At 45.5% G+C, this 22,003-nt stretch overlaps 1 protein-coding gene across 1 annotated transcript in view; it reads right to left on the reverse strand.

Moving 5' to 3' along the window:
* Positions 1-22,003, reverse strand: part of GUCY1A2 (guanylate cyclase 1 soluble subunit alpha 2) — a 398,286-nt gene that overhangs the window by 215,650 nt on the left and 160,633 nt on the right. Inside the window, exon 4 of the mRNA XM_073662188.1 lies at positions 4,751-5,475. Within this exon, the coding sequence (XP_073518289.1) occupies positions 4,751-5,475 (725 nt within the window). The remainder of the gene's footprint in view (positions 1-4,750; positions 5,476-22,003) is intronic.

Consider the following 22,003-nt stretch of genomic DNA (forward strand, 5'->3'; position numbering starts at 1 on the left):
TAGAGCGAGATTTAAAGAGAATAACCTGTCCACAATCCTAAGAATCAGACTCTATAAAACAGTGCTCATTAGGCCTTAGTAGAACCTAAAAGAACCTATACCTACTTAGGCATAGAGGCTATATAAGCACAAAGGCACGCCCAGAGTACTTCTCAGAGTCAGCTATCCCCTCTTAGATCCTGGAATTCTCTAAAAGATTTGCATTTAAAACCAAAATACTGGATAAATCCCAGTAGAAAACACCTATATATACATAAGAATATAAAAAATAACTCAACTTTCCCAAACATCTCCCAAGAGGCCTGTGTGAAATATATCCAAACACAAAATGTATCTCAGATGTTGAGTCATGTATGGCTTGATGGACCATATGGGTTTTCTAATGACAAACCTCATAATAAGCAAATATTCACACATGCAATGGCATACAAGTTAATTGAGCCATATACAACAGGTGTAGAAATAGAGTCTATACTCACAGTTTTGATGGTACATGAGAAGACAACTGGGTGCCAAATTTTAGAAGATTCCTATAATGTACAGTACAGACCAAAAGTTTGGACACACCTCATTTATAGATTTTTCTGTATTTTCATGACTATGAAAATTGTACATTCACACTGAAGGCATCAAAAGTATGAATTAACACATGTGGAATTATATACTTAACAAAAAAGTGTGAAACAACTGAAAATATTGTCCTGTTGAAAAATAAATGATGGTGCAACTAAACGCAAACTGGATGCAATAGCATGCCGCTGCAAGATGCTGTGGTAGCCATGCTGGTTCAGTATGCCTTCAATTTTGAATAAATCCCCAACAGTGTCACCAGCAAAGCACCCCCACACCATCACACCTCCTCCTCCATGCTTCATGGTGGGAACCAGGCATGTAGAGTCCATCCGTTCACCTTTTCTGTGTCGCACAAAGACATGGTGGTTGTAACCAAAGATCTCAAATTTGGACTCATCAGACCAAAGCACAGGTTTCCACTGGTCTAATGTCCATTCCTTGTGTTCTTTAGCTCAACAAGTCTCTTCTGCTTGTTGCCTGTCCTTAGCAGTGGTTTCCTAGCAGCTATTTTACCATGAAGGCCTGCTGCACAAAGTCTCCTCTTAACAGTTGTTGCAGAGATGTGTCTGCTGCTAGAACTCTGTGTGGCATTGACCTGGTCTCTAATCTGACCTGCTGTTAACCTGCGATTTCTGAGGCTGGTGACTTAGATAAACTTATCCTCAGAAGCAGAGATGACTCTTGGTCTTCCTTTCCTGGGGCGGTCCTCATGTGAGCCAGTTTCTTTGTAGCGCTTGATGGTTTTTGCAACTGCACTTGGGGGCACTTCCAAAGTTTGCCCAATTTTTCGGACTGACTGACCTTCATTTCTTAAAGTAATGATGGTCACTCGTTTTTCTTTACTTAGCTGCTTTTTTCTTGCCATAATACAAATTCTAACAGTCTATTCAGTAGGACTATCAGCTGTGTATCCACCTGCCTTCTGCACAACACAACTGATGGCCCCAACCCCATTTATAAGGCAAGTCATCCCACTTATTAAACCTGACAGAGCACACCTGTGAAGTGAAAACCATTTCCGGTGACTACCTCTTGAAGCTCATCAAGAGAATGACAAGAGTGTGCAAAGCAGTCATCAAAGCAAAAGGAGGCTACTTTGAAGAACCTAGAATATAAGACATATTTTCAGTTGTTTCACACTTTTTTTTAAGTATATAATTCCACATGTGTTAATTCATAGTTTTGATGCCTTCACTGTGAATGTACAATTTTCATAGTCATGAAAATACAGAAAAATCTTTAAATGAGAAGGTGTGTCCAAACTTTTGGTCTGTACTGTATGTGTTAGATAACCCCTTTCCATACATGAAGTCTTGACGTGTTTCCACTTTTAAATGTTGTAGGGTTCATCAGGGTATCCAAAAAAAGGGTCAGAAGTAAAGATTGAATCTGTTTGATCATCTCTAGACAACAGATGATGAGATGCCATCATTAGATGCTTCTGGGTGTTGATACACCAATGAAAGTAGCACCAAACAATACTGTTTGGCTCTGCCTCCACTGGTGTATCAACATATATAAGCTGTGATGCTGAGTCACTACTCACAAACAAGCCATAAAGCCCCCGTCTCACATAGCGAGATCGCTGCTGTGTCACGGTTTTGGTGACGCAACAGCGACCTCACCAGCGATGTCGCTATGTGTGACACTTTGCAACGATCAGGCCCCTGCTGTGAGGTCGCTGATCGCTGCAAAGTGTCCTGGACCATTTTTTGGTCGTTGCTCTCCCGCTGGTCAGCACACATCGCTGTGTGTGACCAGTGGGAGCAGCGATCAGGCTGGTAACCATGATAAACATCGGGTTACTAGGGGCACACGCGCACCTAGTAACCCGTTGTTTATCATGGTTACGAGCCTGCTAAAGTGAGCGGTAACCTCCCGCTCACTGTAGCAGAGTGGTAACCAAGATAAACAACGGGTTACTAGGTGCGCGTGTGCCCCTAGTAACCCAATGTTTACCATAGTTACCAGCCTGCTCCTGCTTCAGCAGGCACGTAACCAGGAGCAGGACATCGTTGAAAGATTCTTTCCACGATGTCGCTGCTCCCCTGATCGTTGGTGAGCCTGCCTGTTTGACAGCTCAACAGCGACCACATAGCGACGCAGCAACGATCCCTGACAGGTCGTATCATTGTCGGGATCGTTGCAGCGTCGCTAAGTGTGACGGGGCCTTAAGGCAGGGTAGACAAGAGGTCCAGGGTCAGATACCAAGAGGGCTTGTCATAAACAGAGATGCAAAACAAAGGCGTAGTCAGATCACAGTCCGAATTCACAATTCCAGGAAGGTAGTTGATCAAGACAAAGGTGCTAGGCAAACGGATGGTCAACGGCAAGGTTCAAGGTCAGGCAGCAAAAGATCAGAAACAGAGCACTGGAAAACAACACACCACCGAGCTAAGGCTACAACTGCCAATGATCAGTTACTAATAGCCAGCTAAATAGCCAGGTAATCTCCCAGAATGGAAGACACCTGGAAGAATCCTAGCACGCCCCTGCCCTTATTGGCAGGTGGACTGTCACTCACAATAAAGCTCAGCACATCCCTGCCTCAGATTGGATGGCTTAGCGGTCACTCAGAATACTGACACAGTGAGTGATGGAATCGTGACATAAGCATGCAATTATGGTACCTCCACACCTTCTGACCCTATTTTGATTCTCTTTGAGATCACTGGATCTGTTCCATATATGTTACATTTAAATTTTTAATGGTTTGCAAGATCTCAGCCTGCTTTCAGTAAGTGATATAGCATTCCAGTCTATATTTTAAAAAACTATTCTGAGACTCTGCTGCTCACCTTTGTTTCTCTTAGAGCAGCACATGATAGGGACAGGTTTTCACATGTGTGGCCCATCTCTGCTTCTTCTAATAATTGTGCAAACTACTGATCTCTAATGTAAAACACAAGAAATGGGAACCTACTTAAGAGATATTAATGCAACAAAAGAAAGGACAAAAAGCACTCCATGTGTGAATCAATCTCAATGAAAACCACACAGTCAGGGTTTCACCACTGCACACCTGGGGAGATTGTGCTGTTGCAGGCACAACACTAGGGATAGCTTGAAGAGATTCCACCCGGGCTGCTGCATCGATCGCCCATTCCAGATATTCAGCCCGGAACCAAGAATTGAGACCAAGAAGAGAGGGTTGCAATATCGTTCCATGAAGGAGGAGAGGCCGGTTCAAGGTACAAAAAGTTGTATTAGGTTGAGTACAAAAAAGTAAATTCCAGACCCCAACTATTCAAGTTCAGCTTGTTAACAAACATTTGTGACATGTCATGTATCCCAGTCCAAATAAGAAAAACAGGTCATCTATGAACCTTGGTAGAAAAACATGTGACCATAGGCAGGAATGACTTTGTGTGTATGATACCCGATGAAGGGGACGGACCGTCCCTGAAACAAGTAGTCTAATAAATCCTTTTGTAACTGGAACTGGTCTCTTCTCCTTCACGGCAGCGCCCACACAATATCGCAACCCTCTCTTCTTGGTCTTAAGAGATATTAATGGCATTCGTATATCCCATCAATGCCTAAAACTGATTTAGTCATATTGGCATACTTTTCAGGGTACTACAGGAGAGAGGCAGAATCTCCAGCACCTTGAACATAAGTTCATGATCAGACTGAGGCTTTGAGTTTCCAGACGTGCATTCAAAGGGTAAGGCACTTCAGCATGGAAGGGGCATGACTTGTAAAAAGGAATCATGGATATGAAGAGCTTTCACTCACAACCTTACTGCAAGACCATTTCCTAAAGGTTCCAAGAGTTGACAAGCATCGATTTATCACCCAAAGCAAAATCATGATCATGTCCAACTGACAGAGGCAAAAATCTATAATGTAGCCCTTCATCTGCTATGTACTGGTGACAGATAAGAATTTTGGCACATTAACACCAAGTTTCTCTGCTAATCTATAGCTACTGCCCTGTCAACTAGTATAGGTTCTGGTCTGATTTTAGAGCTCTGGATGTCTCTTGATGTAAACAAGTATGTTCCCAATTCATTGCCAGAGAGCAGATATCTTTTAAGCTATTAGAAATTAAAACACACAAAAAAATAAAAACACTTAGCTCTCAGAAGAAACATCAAGAATGCTGTTATTTTATGTCCATGAGAACAGATGAACATGCCATAAACTGAACAAGGAAACATCTGAAGAACTTTACCTTTTCCTCATTCTCGAGTCCAGATGGATCTAGAACATTCCGTATTACAAAGGGGGTGGACAGTCTCAACAGGACTTGCTCAAACGTGCAGATAATTTTCGGGGAAACAATTTCAAAACTATCATGAAATTTCATGGTTTTATGGACTTCACATTTAATAAGTTTCCTCAGTCCTTCTCCGAGTTGAAGTATCACCATGTTAGGGTCAAACATCAGATGGAAGGGAAAAGCTCTACAGAATGTGCTGATACTTATCCTCAAGTCAGAAGGAACCTGGGATGATCTCGCTGGAGGTGATTTTGTGATGTTCGCATTATCACATTCCTTAATTTTAAAGATAAGAGTTTTACAGTTACCCGGACTTATAATTTCAGGAATCAACTTTTCATTAACATTATTGACTTGTTCAACGTCAACTTTGAGGTGGTAGATCTTCTTTCCTGCTGCTTTTATCATACCAAGCATGGCAAACCCTACAATGTGATGGAGATGGAAGCAACTGAGGATGAGGGTCCCATCGGCAAGCTCTTTGCATAGGAAAGAGGGGGATTCAACAGTCACCTGTCTTCCAATTGAAGTCCTAATATGCTCCAACAAAGCATCAAAACCATTGAAGAAGTCAAGTAGTGTTCCTCCAACCGCTCTGAGAACTCTCTCATTCTCCTCAAAGCAAAGACTAAAGAACTCCTGGCCAAATCTTTCTTGCAACTCTTCAAACTTCAGCCCTGTAATAAAAGATATATAGACAATATTATTATGATTTCTAAATATTTGATATTAGATATAGGGGCAATTTCTTGTTACAATGTTAAGTGCTCATGTAACTGTTTTATCTGATTTTAGAAAATAACATGGAATATTAAACAAAACCAGGCAAAATTATGTATGTTTAACATGACAACTTAAAGAATCACTCTGAGGATTTTTTTGTATCCCTGATGATTTTTTTATTCCCTAATGATTGCCTATCACACAATTTGCAATTCTCCGATATATAGAGTGCTTACTTCTATGTACTACAAACCCCTGTTCTCTTACCTTCAGCATCCATCTTGAATTTCAAATTTCATCATGCTTTTCTTTTCTTAAAGCTCTGCAATCAATGTCATGATGCATCAGTACAGCATCACATGTGCAGCTAGAGCCAGCACCAGCTACAGCCAGCACCAGCTACAGCCAGCCTCCATCTTGAATTTCAAATTTTATCATGCATTTCTTTTTTTAAAGCTCTGCTATCAATGTCATGATGCATCAGTACAGCATCACATGTGCAGCTATAGCCAGCACTAGCTAGAGCCAGCACCAGCTAGAGTCAGCTCCAGCTAGAGCCTGCTGTGTTACCAGTGTGATTATCCTCTGCTCTGTATTCTTCTAAAGGAGCTAATAGGTTATCAGTAAGTGGTTACGAGGCGGAAAAGTGCACTCCTGCACTAAAGGTGTGCGACACTCATCAATTGAGAGATATGGGCCTTTTTATTAAGTGCTAATTCTTATGGTCTTTACAAGGGGAAGTCACTCATAGGATTCTCTGTGGGCATGTCTTCAGGTTGCTCTGCACTGTTACCTAGTGAGCAACTCCCTCTTAGTAGAGACTATAGAAATTAGCACAAAATAAAAAGGCCAAAATCTCTGTACTGTTGTGGAAATCCCTTTCCTGGAAGAGTTAATTTGGGGTGAGACACAAGGAGTCTCCAGATTGGTCAAATTAGGAGTGATGCATTGGAGACAAGAACATACACACGAGTCTGTTGGTGTACAAAGCCTGTCTGACCCATGTCCAAAGGCATGGTGTTTTTATTGTCCTCACAGTAAAAAGGAAGTTGCAGTACATTACCACAAAAGGTTGTGTAAGTTACAAAAAAGGAATGCATGTTTTCCTGTGCTCTGTCACTCCACCCCTGCTTAGTAATGCATGTTTTCCTGAGCTCTGCCTCTCCACCCCTGCTTAGTAATACATCTTTTCCTGAGCTCTGCCTCTCCACCCCTGCTTAGTAATACATCTTTTCCTGTGCTCTGTCTCTCCACCCCTGCTTAGTAATGCATCTTTTCCTGTGCTCTGTCACTCCACCCCTGCTTAGTAATGCATGTTTTCCTGTGCTCTATCACTCCACCCCTGCTTAGTAATACATCTTTTCCTGTACTCTGTCACTCCACCCCTGCTTAGCAATGCATCTTTTCCTGTGCTCTATCACTCCACCCCTGCTTAGTAATACATCTTTTCCTGAGCTCTGCCTCTCCACCCCTGCTTAGTAATACATCTTTTCCTGTGCTCTGTCACTCCACCCCTGCTTAGTAATACATCTTTTCCTGAGCTCTATCACTCCACCCCTGCTTAGTAATACATCTTTTCCTGTGCTCTGTCACTCCACCCCTGCTTAGTAATGCATCTTTTCCTGAGCTCTGCCTCTCCACCCCTGCTTAGTAATACATCTTTTCCTGAGCTCTGCCTCTCCACCCCTGCTTAGTAATACATCTTTTCCTGTGCTCTGTCACTCCACCCCTGCTTAGTAATACATCTTTTCCTGAGCTCTGCCTCTCCACCCCTGCTTAGTAATACATCTTTTCCTGTGCTCTGTCACTCCACCCCTGCTTAGTAATACATCTTTTCCTGTGCTCTGTCACTCCACCCCTGCTTAGTAATACATCTTTTCCTGTGCTCTGTCACTCCACCCCTGCTTAGTAATACATCTTTTCCTGTGCTCTGTCACTCCACCCCTGCTTAGTAATACATCTTTTCCTGTGCTCTGTCACTCCACCCCTGCTTAGTAATACATCTTTTCCTGTGCTCTGTCACTCCACCCCTGCTTAGTAATACATCTTTTCCTGTGCTCTGTCACTCCACCCCTGCTTAGTAATACATCTTTTCCTGTGCTCTATCTCTCCACCCCTGCTTAGTAATACATCTTTTCCTGTGCTCTGTCACTCCACCCCTGCTTAGTAATACATCTTTTCCTGTGCTCTGTCACTCCACCCCTGCTTAGTAATACATCTTTTCCTGTGCTCTGTCACTCCACCCCTGCTTAGTAATACATCTTTTCCTGAGCTCTATCCATCTACCCCTGCTTAGTAATGCACCTTTCATGTGCTCTGTGTTATGCACACGCCCGGACAGACTGGCGTGTGCGGGTGTTGTGGTTCCACTGGACCATGGACCGGAGAGTGCCTGGAGGGGCGTGACTAAGTATCTGGCCGATCCGACCAAGGTGGCACGACGGCATACGACGCCAGTGCACCAGGGAGAAACCGGGCAGAGGGACCAGGTGCTACTCCAGGTCAAACTCCGGACACGGGGGTTGACCCACACTGGGATTACTGGAACAGGCAGGTTAGGCTGCCACAGACTGGTGGATGTAAGCAAACACGGCAGGTATGCAGATGGGTGGATACAGGCGAGTATGCAGGCAGGGAGGTACTGGCCGAAAGGACGGGCTGGAGCACAGAGAGGTTAAGACCCAGTACAGACTGGGTCACAGAACCGCAGATGCGGTAGACAACCACAGCAGAGAGGGAACGCCCGAAGCGGTGGGCAAGAACAGAGCAGGACGGGGCTGCAGGAGCAGCGAGCACAAGCAGGGCAGGACAGGACTGCCGGAGCAGCGGGCAGAAGCAGGGCAGGGCGGAAACCGCAGAAGCAGTAAGCAAGATAAGAGCAGAGCAGAAACCGCAGGAGCGGCAAGCAAGGCAAGAGCAGAGTGAAAACCGCAAGAGCGGCAAGCTAAGCAGGAGCAGAGCGGACACCGCAAGAGCGGTAAACAAGGCAGGAGCAGAGCAGAAAACGCAAGAGCGGCAAGCTAAGCAGGAGCAGAGCGGACACCGCAAGAGCGGTAAACAAGGCAGGAGCAGAGTAGAAACCGCAAGAGCGGCAAGCTAAGCAGGAGCAGAGCGGACACCGCAGAGCGGTAAACAAGGCAGGAGCAGAGCAGAAACCGCAAGAGCAGCAAGCTAAGCAGGAGCAGAGCAGACACCGCAGAGCGGTAAACAAGGCAGGAGCAGAGCAGAAACCGCAAGAGCGGCAAGCTAAGCAGGAGCAGAGCGGACACCGCAGAGCGGTAAACAAGGCAGGAGCAGAGCAGAAACCGCAAGAGCGGCAAGCTAAGCAGGAGCAGAGCAGACACCGCAGAGCGGTAAACAAGGCAGGAGCAGAGCAGAAACCGCAAGAGCGGCAAGCTAAGCAGGAGCAGAGCGGACACCGCAGAGCGGTAAACAAGGCAAGGGGATAGGACTCTGTTCACAAAGAACAGACGGAGAAGGAAAGGCAGAACCAGAAGCACGCACAGTACTTACATAGAAGTAGCGAGCGTACACTAAATTCACAACAGAGGTACAGAGACGACGAGAAGGAATTTAGGAGCGGGTTCAGACTCTGCAGAAAGACGCAGAAAACAGACAGAGGGAAAAGGGAGACAAGGTTAAAGTAGAAACGAGGCACAGACAACAGGGAACAGAGGAACGGGAACAGAGACAGCAAGGCAGGAACACAAACAGGACTCTGTTCAGACGGGAACAGATACCACAAGGCAGGAACACAAACAGGACTCTGTTCAGACGGGAACAGATACCGCAAGGCAGGGACACAAACAGGACTCTGTTCAGACGGGAACAGATACCGCAAGGCAGAGACACAAACAGGACTCTGTTCAGACGGGAACAGATACCGCAAGGCACAGACAGGCAGATCTAGGAATACGGCCCCTAGAAGGCGAAAGAACAGGCAAGAAGCGTGTTCACAAGAACAGACCACAGTTCAGACACAGAACAGGAAAACAGGATAGGACCTGGCATGTCAGAGACAAAAAGCCAACTGACAAGAAACAATGCTCAGGCGCCATCTTGAGGAAGAAGGTGGTATAAATACCCAAAGATGGACAGCAATAGGCTGAAGGTGCAACAGGGGCGTGTCCGCAGCAGGTACAAGAAACAGGAAGTTCAGCGGGCGTCGCCCTATGCAGCCAAAGTGGAGCAGAGCAGAGCACAAGGAAAGAAGCCAGACCAGGAAGCTGGGCGGGAGATGAAGTTTGCGATCTTGCATGATGAGAGATGGAACACCATGCAAGAACGCCGCCAGGTATGCTACAGTACCCCCCCCCTTACGCCCCCTCTTCTTCAGGCCTGCAAGGATCTTCCGCAGGGAATTTGGGGGCCAATCCCTCTCTTCAAGGAGATTACTTCTATTGTCCACAGGAGGAGACAAAACTGGTCTTATAATCTGGATGGCTAGGATGCGACTTCCCATCCAGCCATCTTCAGCAACAGATGAAACGGGTGAAGTACCAGAAACAGCACACAAAAAAGTCTCTCTACATTTATTTTTAGGCAGCACCCCAAAAAGTTCAGGAGACAACTGGAGGTCCTCTGCCGGGTTGGAGGGGTGCAGACACTCGGGGGTAGTCTCTGCTTCGGGGTACATCTTGTCAAGCTCACAGGATGAAATGGGCAAAGTATCAGGTACAAGGTGTAGAGAAGACACTGCCTCTTTGTTATGTGGTGGTACCCCGCAGGATTCAGGAAACAACTGGGGGTCCTCCACCAGGTTGGAGGGATACCGAGACTCGAGGGTAACCTCTGCTTCGGAGTACACAAGGTCAGACTCACTGGAAGAAGCGGGCGAGGTATCAGGTACCGAGTAAAGGAGAGTCTCTGTCCATTCGCTATCAGGTAGCACCCCGGAGGGTTCAGGAGACGACTGGAGGTCCTCCGCCTGGTCGGAGGGGTGTAGAAACTCGGGGGTAACCTCTGCTTCGGAGTACACTAGGTCGGACTCACTGGAAGAAGCGGGCGAGGTATCAGGTACCGAGTAAAGGAGAGTCTCAGTCCATTCGCTATCAGGTAGCACCCCGAAGGGTTCAGGAGACGACTGGAGGTCCTCCGCCTGGTCGGAGGGGTGTAGAGACTCAGGGGTAACCTCTGCTTCGGAGTACACTAGGTCGGACTCACTGGAAGAAGCGGGCGAGGTATCAGGTACAGAGAATAGGAGAGTCTCTGTCCTTTCGCTACCAGGTAGCACCCCGAAGGGTTCTGGAGACAACTGGAGGTCCTCCGCCTGGTCAGAGGGGTGTAGAGACTCGGGAGTAACTACCACTTTGAGGCACCCATTGTCAGGCCCACAGGACTGAGCCGACGAAGTATCGGGTACCGGGTGTAGGGAAGTCTCTCTCCAATTGTCATCGAGTGGTATCCCGGAGGATTCAGGAGGCAACAAGGGGTCCTCCGCCAGGTAGTAGAGGTGTACAGACTCGGAGGTAAACACAGCTTCGGAGAATCCTTGGACATGCACACTGGTTAAAGTGGGTGTAGAATCTGATGCCAGGTGCAGGAAGCTCTCCTGTGTGGACTCTGGATGGGTAGCAGTCTCTTCTGGCTGGAGAACTGGTGCACCACCCACGCACATCACCCGCTGGGGCTTCTCCGGGATACAGGAAGATGAAGCTTCAGTAGGGACTTCAAGGTTGGGGTCAGGAGGTCTCAGGGAGGACAGACCCTGGCGTGACGGCTTGCCTCTGCGTCTAGCACGTCTGGACTGCCTCTTGAGGTTGGGAGCAGTATTCCGGAGAGTGTAGTCATCCTGAGTGGATTCAGGGCAAGCAACAGTCTTTTCGGGCAGGAGAACTTGTGCGCTACCTATGCACATTACCCGTCGGGGCTGCTCCGGGATACAGGGAAGTGAAGCTTCAGCAGGGGCTTCAGGGTTAGGATCATCGAAAGCCAAAAGGAAGGCCACCAGGAAGGCCTGTAGGTCAAGAACGATAGGATCCTGTGCTTCCCATAGGGGGTTGATCCATTCCAAGGCATCACCCGCTAGGTTGGACATTATAAATCCCACCTTAACCCGATCAGAAGAATAAGCATTAGCATAGAACTGGAACTGCAGCAAGCATTGCCACACAAACGCACGGCATTGTTTTGGATCCCCGTAGTACCGTGGTGGATCCGCGGGAGCAGGTGCAGCTTCAGCAGGGACTCCAGGGTTCGGGTCATCGAAGACCATTAGGAAGGCCACCAGGAAGGCCTGCAGGTCAAGGACGATAGGATCCCAAGCTTCCCATAGGGGGGTGACCCACTTCAAGGCATCCCCCGCTAGGTAGTCAATTATAAATGCCACTTTAGACCAATCAGAAGGAAAAGAAAGAGGGTAGAACTTGAAGTGCAGCATGCATTGCTCCACAAATGCACGACTTTGTTTTGGATCCCCATAGTACTGGGGCGGATCCGCAGGAACGGGTGCAGAAAGCTCCATCTGGACGGTTGCGAAATTAGCCTGAAACTCAGCTAGAGAAAAAAAAAAAAATTATTTATTTATTTTTAATGCACATATTAGCTGGAAAACGTCTCAGAGAGCGAAGGCCGTGGGGCTCAACGGGAACCATGGCCTGAGCATGCTGTTATGCACACGCCCGGACTGACTGGCGTGTGCGGGTGTTGTGGTTCCACTGGACCATGGACCGGAGAGTGCCTGGAGGGGCGTGACTAAGTATCTGGCCGATCTGACCAAGGTGGCACGACGGCATACGACGCCAGTGCACCAGGGAGAAACCGGGCAGAGGGACCAGGTGCTACTCCAGGTCAAACTCCGGACACGGGGGTTGACCCACACTGGGATTACTGGAACAGGCAGGTTAGGCTGCCACAGACTGGTGGATGTAAGCAAACACGGCAGGTATGCAGATGGGTGGATACAGGCGAGTATGCAGGCAGGGAGGTACTGGCCGAAAGGATGGGCTGGAGCACAGAGAGGTTAAGACCCAGTACAGACTGGGTCACAGAACCGCAGATGCGGTAGACAACCACAGCAGAGAGGGAACGCCCGAAGCGGTGGGCAAGAACAGAGCAGGACGGGGCTGCAGGAGCAGCGAGCACAAGCAGGGCAGGACAGGACTGCCGGAGCAGCGGGCAGAAGCAGGGCAGGGCGGAAACCGCAGAAGAAGTAAGCAAGATAAGAGCAGAGCAGAAACCGCAGGAGCGGCAAGCAAGGCAAGAGCAGAGTGAAAACCGCAAGAGCGGCAAGCTAAGCAGGAGCAGAGCGGACACCGCAAGAGCGGCAAGCTAAGCAGGAGCAGAGCGGACACCGCAAGAGCGGTAAACAAGGCAGGAGCAGAGCAGAAACCGCAAGAGCGGCAAGCTAAGCAGGAGCAGAGCGGACACCGCAGAGCGGTAAACAAGGCAGGAGCAGAGCAGAAACCGCAAGAGCGGCAAGCTAAGCAGGAGCAGAGCGGACACCGCAGAGCGGTAAACAAGGCAGGAGCAGAGCAGAAACCACAAGAGCGGCAAGCTAAGCAGGAGCAGAGCGGACACCGCAGAGCGGTAAACAAGGCAGGAGCAGAGCAGAAACCGCAAGAGCGGCAAGCTAAGCAGGAGCAGAGCGGACACCGCAGAGCGGTAAACAAGGCAAGGGGATAGGACTCTGTTCACAAAGAACAGACGGAGAAGGAAAGGCAGAACCAGAAGCACGCACAGTACTTACATAGAAGTAGCGAGCGTACACTAAATTCACAACAGAGGTACAGAGACGACGAGAAGGAATTTAGGAGCGGGTTCAGACTCTGCAGAAAGACGCAGAAAACAGACAGAGGGAAAAGGGAGACAAGGTTAAAGTAGAAACGAGGCACAGACAACAGGGAACAGAGGAACGGGAACAGAGACAGCAAGGCAGGAACACAAACAGGACTCTGTTCAGACGGGAACAGATACCACAAGGCAGGAACACAAACAGGACTCTGTTCAGACGGGAACAGATACCGCAAGGCAGGGACACAAACAGGACTCTGTTCAGACGGGAACAGATACCGCAAGGCAGAGACACAAACAGGACTCTGTTCAGACGGGAACAGATACCGCAAGGCACAGACAGGCAGATCTAGGAATACGGCCCCTAGAAGGCGAAAGAACAGGCAAGAAGCGTGTTCACAAGAACAGACCACAGTTCAGACACAGAACAGGAAAACAGGATAGGACCTGGCATGTCAGAGACAAAAAGCCAACTGACAAGAAACAATGCTCAGGCGCCATCTTGAGGAAGAAGGTGGTATAAATACCCAAAGATGGACAGCAATAGGCTGAAGGTGCAACAGGGGCGTGTCCGCAGCAGGTACAAGAAACAGGAAGTTCAGCGGACGTCGCCCTATGCAGCCAAAGTGGAGCAGAGCAGAGCACAAGGAAAGAAGCCAGACCAGGAAGCTGGGCGGGAGATGAAGTTTGCGATCTTGCATGATGAGAGATGGAACACCATGCAAGAACGCCGCCAGGTATGCTACACTCTGTCACTCCATCCCTGCTAAGTAATACATCTTCTACTTTACACTTCGACTCCTCCCCTGCTTAGCAATGCAAATTCATCTGATAATTGTTATGAACTCATTTTTAGACTCACAAAAGTGTTTGTGATTTTTCAGACACTTACTGTCCTTTAATATGTTTACTTTTATAATTTTTCTATACCCTATGAACACATACTTTTCATATGTCATCAGAGCTGATAATACAATAATCACTGTGCAATGTAAACGTTTATATAGCTTTGATTTTTTATTTCATAATAAATATACACTTATGTTTGTTTTATCAGTGAAATTGAAAATAATGGAAAAATAAGACTGGTATTTAAACAATAGAAAACATGCAAATGTCACCACATTTCAAATCAGTAAGAGAAGTGGCTCTTAGAACACACATATCAGACGATTTTTGATGATAAACACTTTTGTCCTTTAGGATACAAAAAAAATTGTTTGTTTCCTCACATTCCAACAATCATAACTAAACAAGTCATCTCATTTTTTTCATCTCATTTTTTTTTCATTTATGTTTCATTGGTTTTTGGCAGAAGTTTTGCATTTTTGACCCCTTTACAACCTTGGGTTTTTCCATTTTTGCATTTTTGTTTTTTGCTCTCCTTTTTCCCCAGAGCCATAACTTTTTTATTTTCCTGTTAATATGACCATGTGAGGGCTTGATTTTTGCAGGACAAGTTTTATTTTGAATGACACCATTGAATGACATCATTTATTAATGATCTAGTGGAAGGGTTGCATAGTAAAATAGCAATATTTGCAGATGATACTAAACTTTGTAAAGTAGTTAACACAGATGAGGATAGGGCACAGCTACAGGAGGATTTAGATAAATTGGGGAGTTGGGCCAAAAAATGGCAAATGGGGTTCAATGCCGATAAATGTAAGGTCATGCACATGGGAAAGAAAAACAGCAGTCACCCATACATATTAAACGGGAAAACGTTGGGGAAATCTGACATGGAGAAGGACCTGGGCGTCTTGGTTAATAGCAAATTAAATTGGAGTGCCCAGTGTCAGGCAGCAGCTGCGAAGGCAAATAGAGTCATGGCATGCATCAGAAGAGGAATAGGGGCATATGATGAGAACATTGTTCTTCCTCTGTATAAAGCGCTGGTAAGGCCGCACTTAGAATATTGTGCACAGTTCTGGGCTCCGGTGCTCAGGAAAGACATATTGGAGCTAGAGAGGGTACAAAGGAGGGCGACTAAGGTAATAAAGGGAATGGAGGGACTAGAATACCCAGAGAGGTTGTCAAAATTAGGCCTATTTACGTTGGAAAAGAGAAGGCTTAGGGGAGACCTCATAAACATGTATAAATACATCAGGGGGCAGTACAGAGATCTCTCCCATGACCTGTTTATACCAAGGATGGTGACAAAGACGAGGGGGCACACTATGCGTCTGGAGGAAAGGAGGTTCCTGCACCAGCATAGAAGGGGATTCTTTACGGTCAGAGCCGTGAGACTCTGGAACTCTCTGGGAGAGGAAGTGGTGATGTCCAACTCACTTAATGAGTTCAAGAGAGGCCTGGACGCCTTTCTTGAGAACAATAAAATTACATCTTATGCTTAGTGATAGTTAATTAATCCAGATTGGTGTCGGGAAGTGAATTTTTCCTCTATGATGTAAATTGGCCTATACCGCATGGGTTTTTTTTGCCTTCCCCTGGATCAACGCTGCGGAATAGCTGCAGTGCACAAGAAATAGGCTGAACTGGATGGACGCTTGTCTTTTTTCGGCCTTATAAACTATGTAACTATGTAATTGATTTTACCATATAATGTACGGGAAAACAAGAAAAAAAATCCAAGTGCAGTGAAATTGCAAAATAAGTGCAATTCCACAGTTGTTTTCTTTTTTTTTTTACCATGTTCACTAAATGCTAAAACTGACCTGTCATTATGATTCTCCAGGTCATTTCGAGTTTGTAGATACCAAAACATGTATAGGTTCTTTTTTATTTAAGTGGCAAACAAAAACTTCCAAAGCTTGTCAAAGAAAAAAAAGGCGCCATTTCCGAGACCTGTAGCATCTCAATTTTTTAGGACCTGGAGCCGGGTGAGGGCTTATTTCTTGCGGCCCGAGCTGACGTTTTTATTGATACCATTTTGGGATAGATAAGATGTTTTGATCACCCATTATTGCATTTTTTATAGGAGACTTGAAGCTGCGATCTGATTGCTTGTGCTACACATAGCAGGGCTGCAGCCTTGCTATGTGTAACAAAAATGCTCATCTGCTATGAGCACCGACCACGGGGCCGTGCTCATAGCAGTTCAGCAATGACAACCACAGAAGTGTCCTGCAGGCCCCGGGTTGTCATGCCAATCCATCGGCGCCCCGCGATCATGTGACAGGAGCGCCGATGGGTTGAGCTAATGACTCACTTCCGGCGCTATCATGTTAAATGCCGCTATCAAAGATTGACAACAGCATTTAACATGTTAACAGCCGCGGGTGGATCAAGATTCCACCAGCGGCTGTTAGGGTCACATGACAGCTGTACGGATCAGCTGTCATGTGCCCAGAAAGGTGTGGGCTCAGCACCGGAGCCCGCACCAAAAAGGGGGAGGCCCCTATACATCACAGGTCGTATACACTATTTTGGGATTTATAGACATTAGGATTTATTTTATAAAAATTTAAATATATACATTTTCATTTTGCAGGGAGCAAACATTAAAAATATTCAAAATTTACTTGTTTAGATTTTTTTGTCGTTGTTACAGTCATGGCCTTATTATACTACATGTATGTTATTTGCCGTAGTGTTAACACACACACACACACTACACACTATATGCATATATACAGGTTTAGTGTAAAAAACAACCTTTATGGGAGGGCTTTAATCTTATCAAGGCGTCAGTTTAATCTTTCTTAGACTTATAAGGTAACCATAAATGGTTGTCCCATGAAGATAAGTTCTTTCCATATGCCCTATTAGGGCATAAGAATATTAGAAGGGGTCTATGAATTCAGAATGGATAGCTGCTCTATTAAATGATTTCTGTTCTGTTGGACTCAAAAAGTCCTAAGATGTAAATTCCATTAAAAGGGTATTCTCAAGTTGTCTCTTGAGCAGCTCAGAACTTTGCAATCTCATTAATTCCTGCTAGCTTGGGAAGCAGGTGAGCCTCCTTGAGTGACAGTTATGGTCAGGAGCTCTGTCCTGCTACAACACATTAAGGATCTGTCAGTGTTTGTTCTGAGTCTACACTGTTATCACTATGTTTAAATATATGCAATTTGAACAAGCTCACAGCTCAGCAAAGTGAGAGCCGTGATTAGAAGAAGTGCTCTGGAAACTGTGGATAGTGGAGATGGGGTGGTCGTGATTCTGTAGAACTGGTAATAGCCTCGTGGTCAGGAGCTGAGTGGGGGAGGAACATCTAACTGCCATATATAAATCAATGGGCTAGAAAAAGCTGACTGGAATTGAAATGTTAGGAATTAACTCCTCTCCTGGAATGTAACTACAGAGCACACTCAACCAGGCTCTGCATACAAACTGTAAACTATGTAAGATAAAAGCTCTCACAGAAAGAGAATGAGAGCAGATAGAAAAAGCAAGTCAATTGTAAATTTACTTATTTTCATGCTGTCTAAGTATACCAATTTAATAACATGAGAATACCCCTTCAAGGAGTCCAATATCTTACAATACAAAATAAATACATCATTGTGACATGGTAGAAAAACCCTTGAAGGCTGTAATTCACAACATAAAGTCACATACAGAACAAGCATCTCCCAACAGGGTATCACAAACTCCTGCTCACAGCTAGCTGTTTTGCACCTTATCTCAGGCTATGTCTAGCAAAGAAAAAACCTAGGGAAGGACACATCTGTCATTCATTTCAGTGGCAGCAATGAAATACTACTAGCCTCTCCCTGAAAATTGAGCTGCTTGTCGGGCATGAGCTTAACGTGCAGTGTGTCACGCAAGGTGAGGGAATGACTAAGTGCACAACGATGGGAAGAGGGGAAGAGGGGGAGAAAGCTCACACATTATGGAAAGGGGGAGTGGAGACCCCTAGACAGATCTGACAACACCCTAACTCCCCTAACATCCCTAAATAGGTTCTGCACCTATCGCCGAGCAGGAAACCTAATCCTTGATGAACAGGTAAATAGGCAAGAGAATACACTTAGCTTGAGAAAACACCAGAGAGATCACCACAACTATCCTCCAAGGGAAGTCCAAGAAGACACTAGCCGACTACTAGTACTTCAAGCCTGGACAGAGGAAAATAGAGCGATCACCGGCGAGTCTATGGAGAGACTGAAGGTATTTAAACATCCAGCAAGGGCAGAGGTCACTGCTAGGTACTAGAGGGAGAAAGATATCACTACACTACTGAGATGAAAAGATCAAGAAGGTGCCTGCAGAGCCAAACGCAATGACCTTCTAGATCCAGAAAGCCCGTCTGTCACACCTGACACACCCGTGACACAGTGATAGGATTGCAGGTTGCAAAATAAGCTGTTTGTGGAGGACATCAAGCACTGACCATTGTCTTGACAATTGAAGACAATTAGAACTAGAAAAGTGTAAGACGAGACGCAGGAGAGGGGAGCAGCTGACTACATCAGAGTTTGACTACAAGGATATAGTATGGACAACCCATAACAGCAATAAGACAGAAAATATAAACCCTGAGTGATGGGACATGACAATCATAAAAGGATGGACCCCGACCCGCCATCACACAATCAATGCAGAGGATAGTAGTTTCCAACATGTCTCAACTCAATGTAACAGTATGTCTTTTCCTAGGATTTCTTCCCTTAACGTTCCAATGCGCCAAGGGGTTAAATGCTCAGACCTTTGACTAAAACACCAAAAATCTAACAAAAATAATGGCGCCACATCCATTTCTCCTCAATTTGTTTAATATCTATCCAACAGTTTAAATATTTCATTCCTCAGGGGAAGGAATCAAAGTCTTCCCATTGCTTTCTACAATATGCATATTCAGAAGGCCATATGATAGCATCAGCGCGTCTCTCCGGATGCGTTCACTTTGAAGTGCCTTAAACTGCTTGTTTAGAATGGCTTCCAGACATTTGAACAGCGAACCTGTTCCGAACAGATTATCACCTGCTGGCAAATTGGAGAAAAAGCAATTCAATCATGAGATATTTTCAGATGGTGTCCACAATCATCCTTGTCCCATTAAATCAATACTCAACTCTAAGTATAATATGTAGCGGGGGCAAAACAAAAACACCTTTTCTATGAGCTAAGGCTCAGTGTTTTCTCTCTTACTTCACAATGTAATTGTCCTGTGTATTGATGTTGAAGGTCATGGGGAGCGAGAGTCTGCGTTTTATGCTTTCTGCTTTCATCTCCTTTGATTCGCACATAAAGTCAGCAGAGATTAAAACACAAGTAATTTTCGCAGTGTTTTAATTTTATAGGGATTGAGTGGAACGCATCATTTAGCACAAGCACCATCTTCCTCTACCTGATACTGCAAATGTCACCTTCTACAAGTTGATACTTTCCCTGCTTGTTCTTCTTTGGTTATGTTATTGCAAAGGTGCACAACCTGCGGCTGGAGGGGCCACACGCCCGGCGCGTTATCCAATGTGGCCCCCAACCATCTGACACAGAATTGGTTGTCTAGATGTGGCTGTTCACATGTATCTTCCATGTGAGAAAGGAAAAGGAGAGATGCATAGCAAGGGTGAGTACTTATATCACTGTGTCGCCATTTCTGCCTCCTTCATATTTCAGGAAAATAAGGTCCCAAGATCCTTGTTTGGCATTATTCCATCCTGATGAAGGGGTTGGTCTATGTACACATTTTAAATAAAGAGATCCTTCCTTATATATCTTCTGTATCACTAGATCATCTTTTTAGAGCAGCGGGGCAGTCATATTTGTCCTGTCTTTGGATTCTTCCACGACTTTGGTGCACTCGGTATTGCTTAAAGGGAATCTATCAGCAGGTTTTTGCTACCTCATCTGAAAGCTGCATGATGTAGAGAAAGAGATTCTGAATCAAGCAATGTGTCACTTTGTTTACTTGGTACAGCAGTTTTGGCACAATCAGAGATTTTAGATGTAGGATGCAGCAGAGCTGAGAAAGCTGCCCCCGCCCACACCACTGCTTTCTATGTACATCGTCTATTGACAGTGAGCTGCTTATCACAGGTGAGGCCGGAGTCAGACAACTGCTAGTCACAGTAATGATAATGTACTAGTGATAAAACCTTCATTGTAAGTAAATAATCACACACAGCCTGACATTTGACACATTCCTGAATTCTGTGTTTTAGCCCCTACTTGATGCCGTCCTCAGATTACATAGCAATATCCCTTTAAGACTTCGATTGCCCATTCAGGATAGACAGCATATAGATACCAGTCCACCTGTTCTAAAAGATGTTGTGTTCTACAACCCTTGAGCCACCTATATACCTCCTCTGTGAGTGATTGTCCAATGAGCGCTTTTGCCCTTTTCTTTTCTTTTTGCACTTCATTCAGCTTTGATTTTTAACACATTTTACACAATGATCAATTTTCCCTGTTTTATCTTTTTCGCAGTGCATAACTTTTTTATAATTACGCCCATGAACCTGCACAATGGTTGTTTTTTACGAGACAAGTTACTCTATAATATACTAAAAAATGTGAGGGGAAATTGTGAAAAAATTCCACAATTCTGTGAGTGTATTTTGGGTTTTATCCAGGTCAGTGCGATCATAGTCAGGTCAGTATGATTACAGTAATTCCAAACTTGAATAGTTTTGATATGTTTCAGTGAAAAAAATTCTGAACTTTGTAAACGAAACATTTTGGTTGCGTCACCATTTTCTGAGACCTGGAACTTATGAGGTCCTGTTATTGCATGGCAAGCTCTTGCTTTCATTGGTTCCGTTTTGGCATTTCTGCAAAGTTTTCACTACTTTTTATTGCATTTTTGTAGGGAGTTTTGTTAACCAATAACAACAGTTCAGGTGCTCCTTGTTTTTTTCGTTACTGTGTAATATGGGTTAAATACGCTGGACGTCAGAAAGGGGTTAAACTGCTGGGGTAAAATTGGTTGTGTAGGTCAACAAAGACAGTTTTCCTTTCAGTCAGTATTTGTTACATCCTTATCTGGTCCAGGATAAGGCACTGCACTTTCTGATAATAGTGGTGCCGTTTTGGCTAGCATCACTGGATGACACAGATGCGGTACAACTAAATGTATCGGTGAGGCTGGGACTTTTTGCACCGCTCAGTTAGGGACTGTGTGTGTCTGCAGATCAGCTAGTCTTCAGGTGTAATTAGCTCTCAAGAAACCAAGAAAGTACATCGGCACCAAACAACCAATCATGTCAATCAATATCCAACCGTGTGACTTCTGCGGTGTGTGAGATATACTTGGGTGCTCTGCCGAAAGTCATTAGATATCAGGCATACTGTAGAAGAGAAAGAAGGTGGCACTCACCGATCCAGAAAAATCAGTGAGTGCTGCCTTCTCTCTTCTCTATGCCTGGTAATTAGCTCCCTGCTGTGATCTTTGGGGCAGAGCCACTCATTGTTTAAGTCACAGCAGTCAACTGGGTACTGCCAGTTATAAATGAATATAGACCCTTGTTTGATTTTCAGGATTTTCTGCGACCTGACCTCATGCCTGCCAGATGATTCGATTCTGCCGCTAGCCTAATCCTCCAGGTTTTGACCTCAGGTACCGCCTGACCTCGACCCATCTATTAATTTTGTCCTGCATCTACCCTTTCTGGTTTTGACATGACTACTCGACTAGCCAGCTCACTCCACTTTCCAGCAGCTGTTCTGTGGCCACAACTTAGGGTGCCCTCTTGTAATTCCATATTCCTGCATAAGGGATGGAGAGTGAAGGCCAGGGTTCCCATGGGACCTAAACACCGGAGAGGCTTGAACAAAGTTTGTCTCCGAAAGCTCTATTAAATGCTACCTGGTTTCCAACTCCAGCGTACAATGTTGAAA

The sequence above is a fragment of the Phyllobates terribilis genome, unplaced genomic scaffold (genome assembly GCF_046119375.1).
Source record: "Phyllobates terribilis strain yellow unplaced genomic scaffold, ASM4611937v1 Scaffold_2__4_contigs__length_985480577, whole genome shotgun sequence".
Classification (NCBI taxonomy): domain Eukaryota; kingdom Metazoa; phylum Chordata; class Amphibia; order Anura; family Dendrobatidae; genus Phyllobates; species Phyllobates terribilis.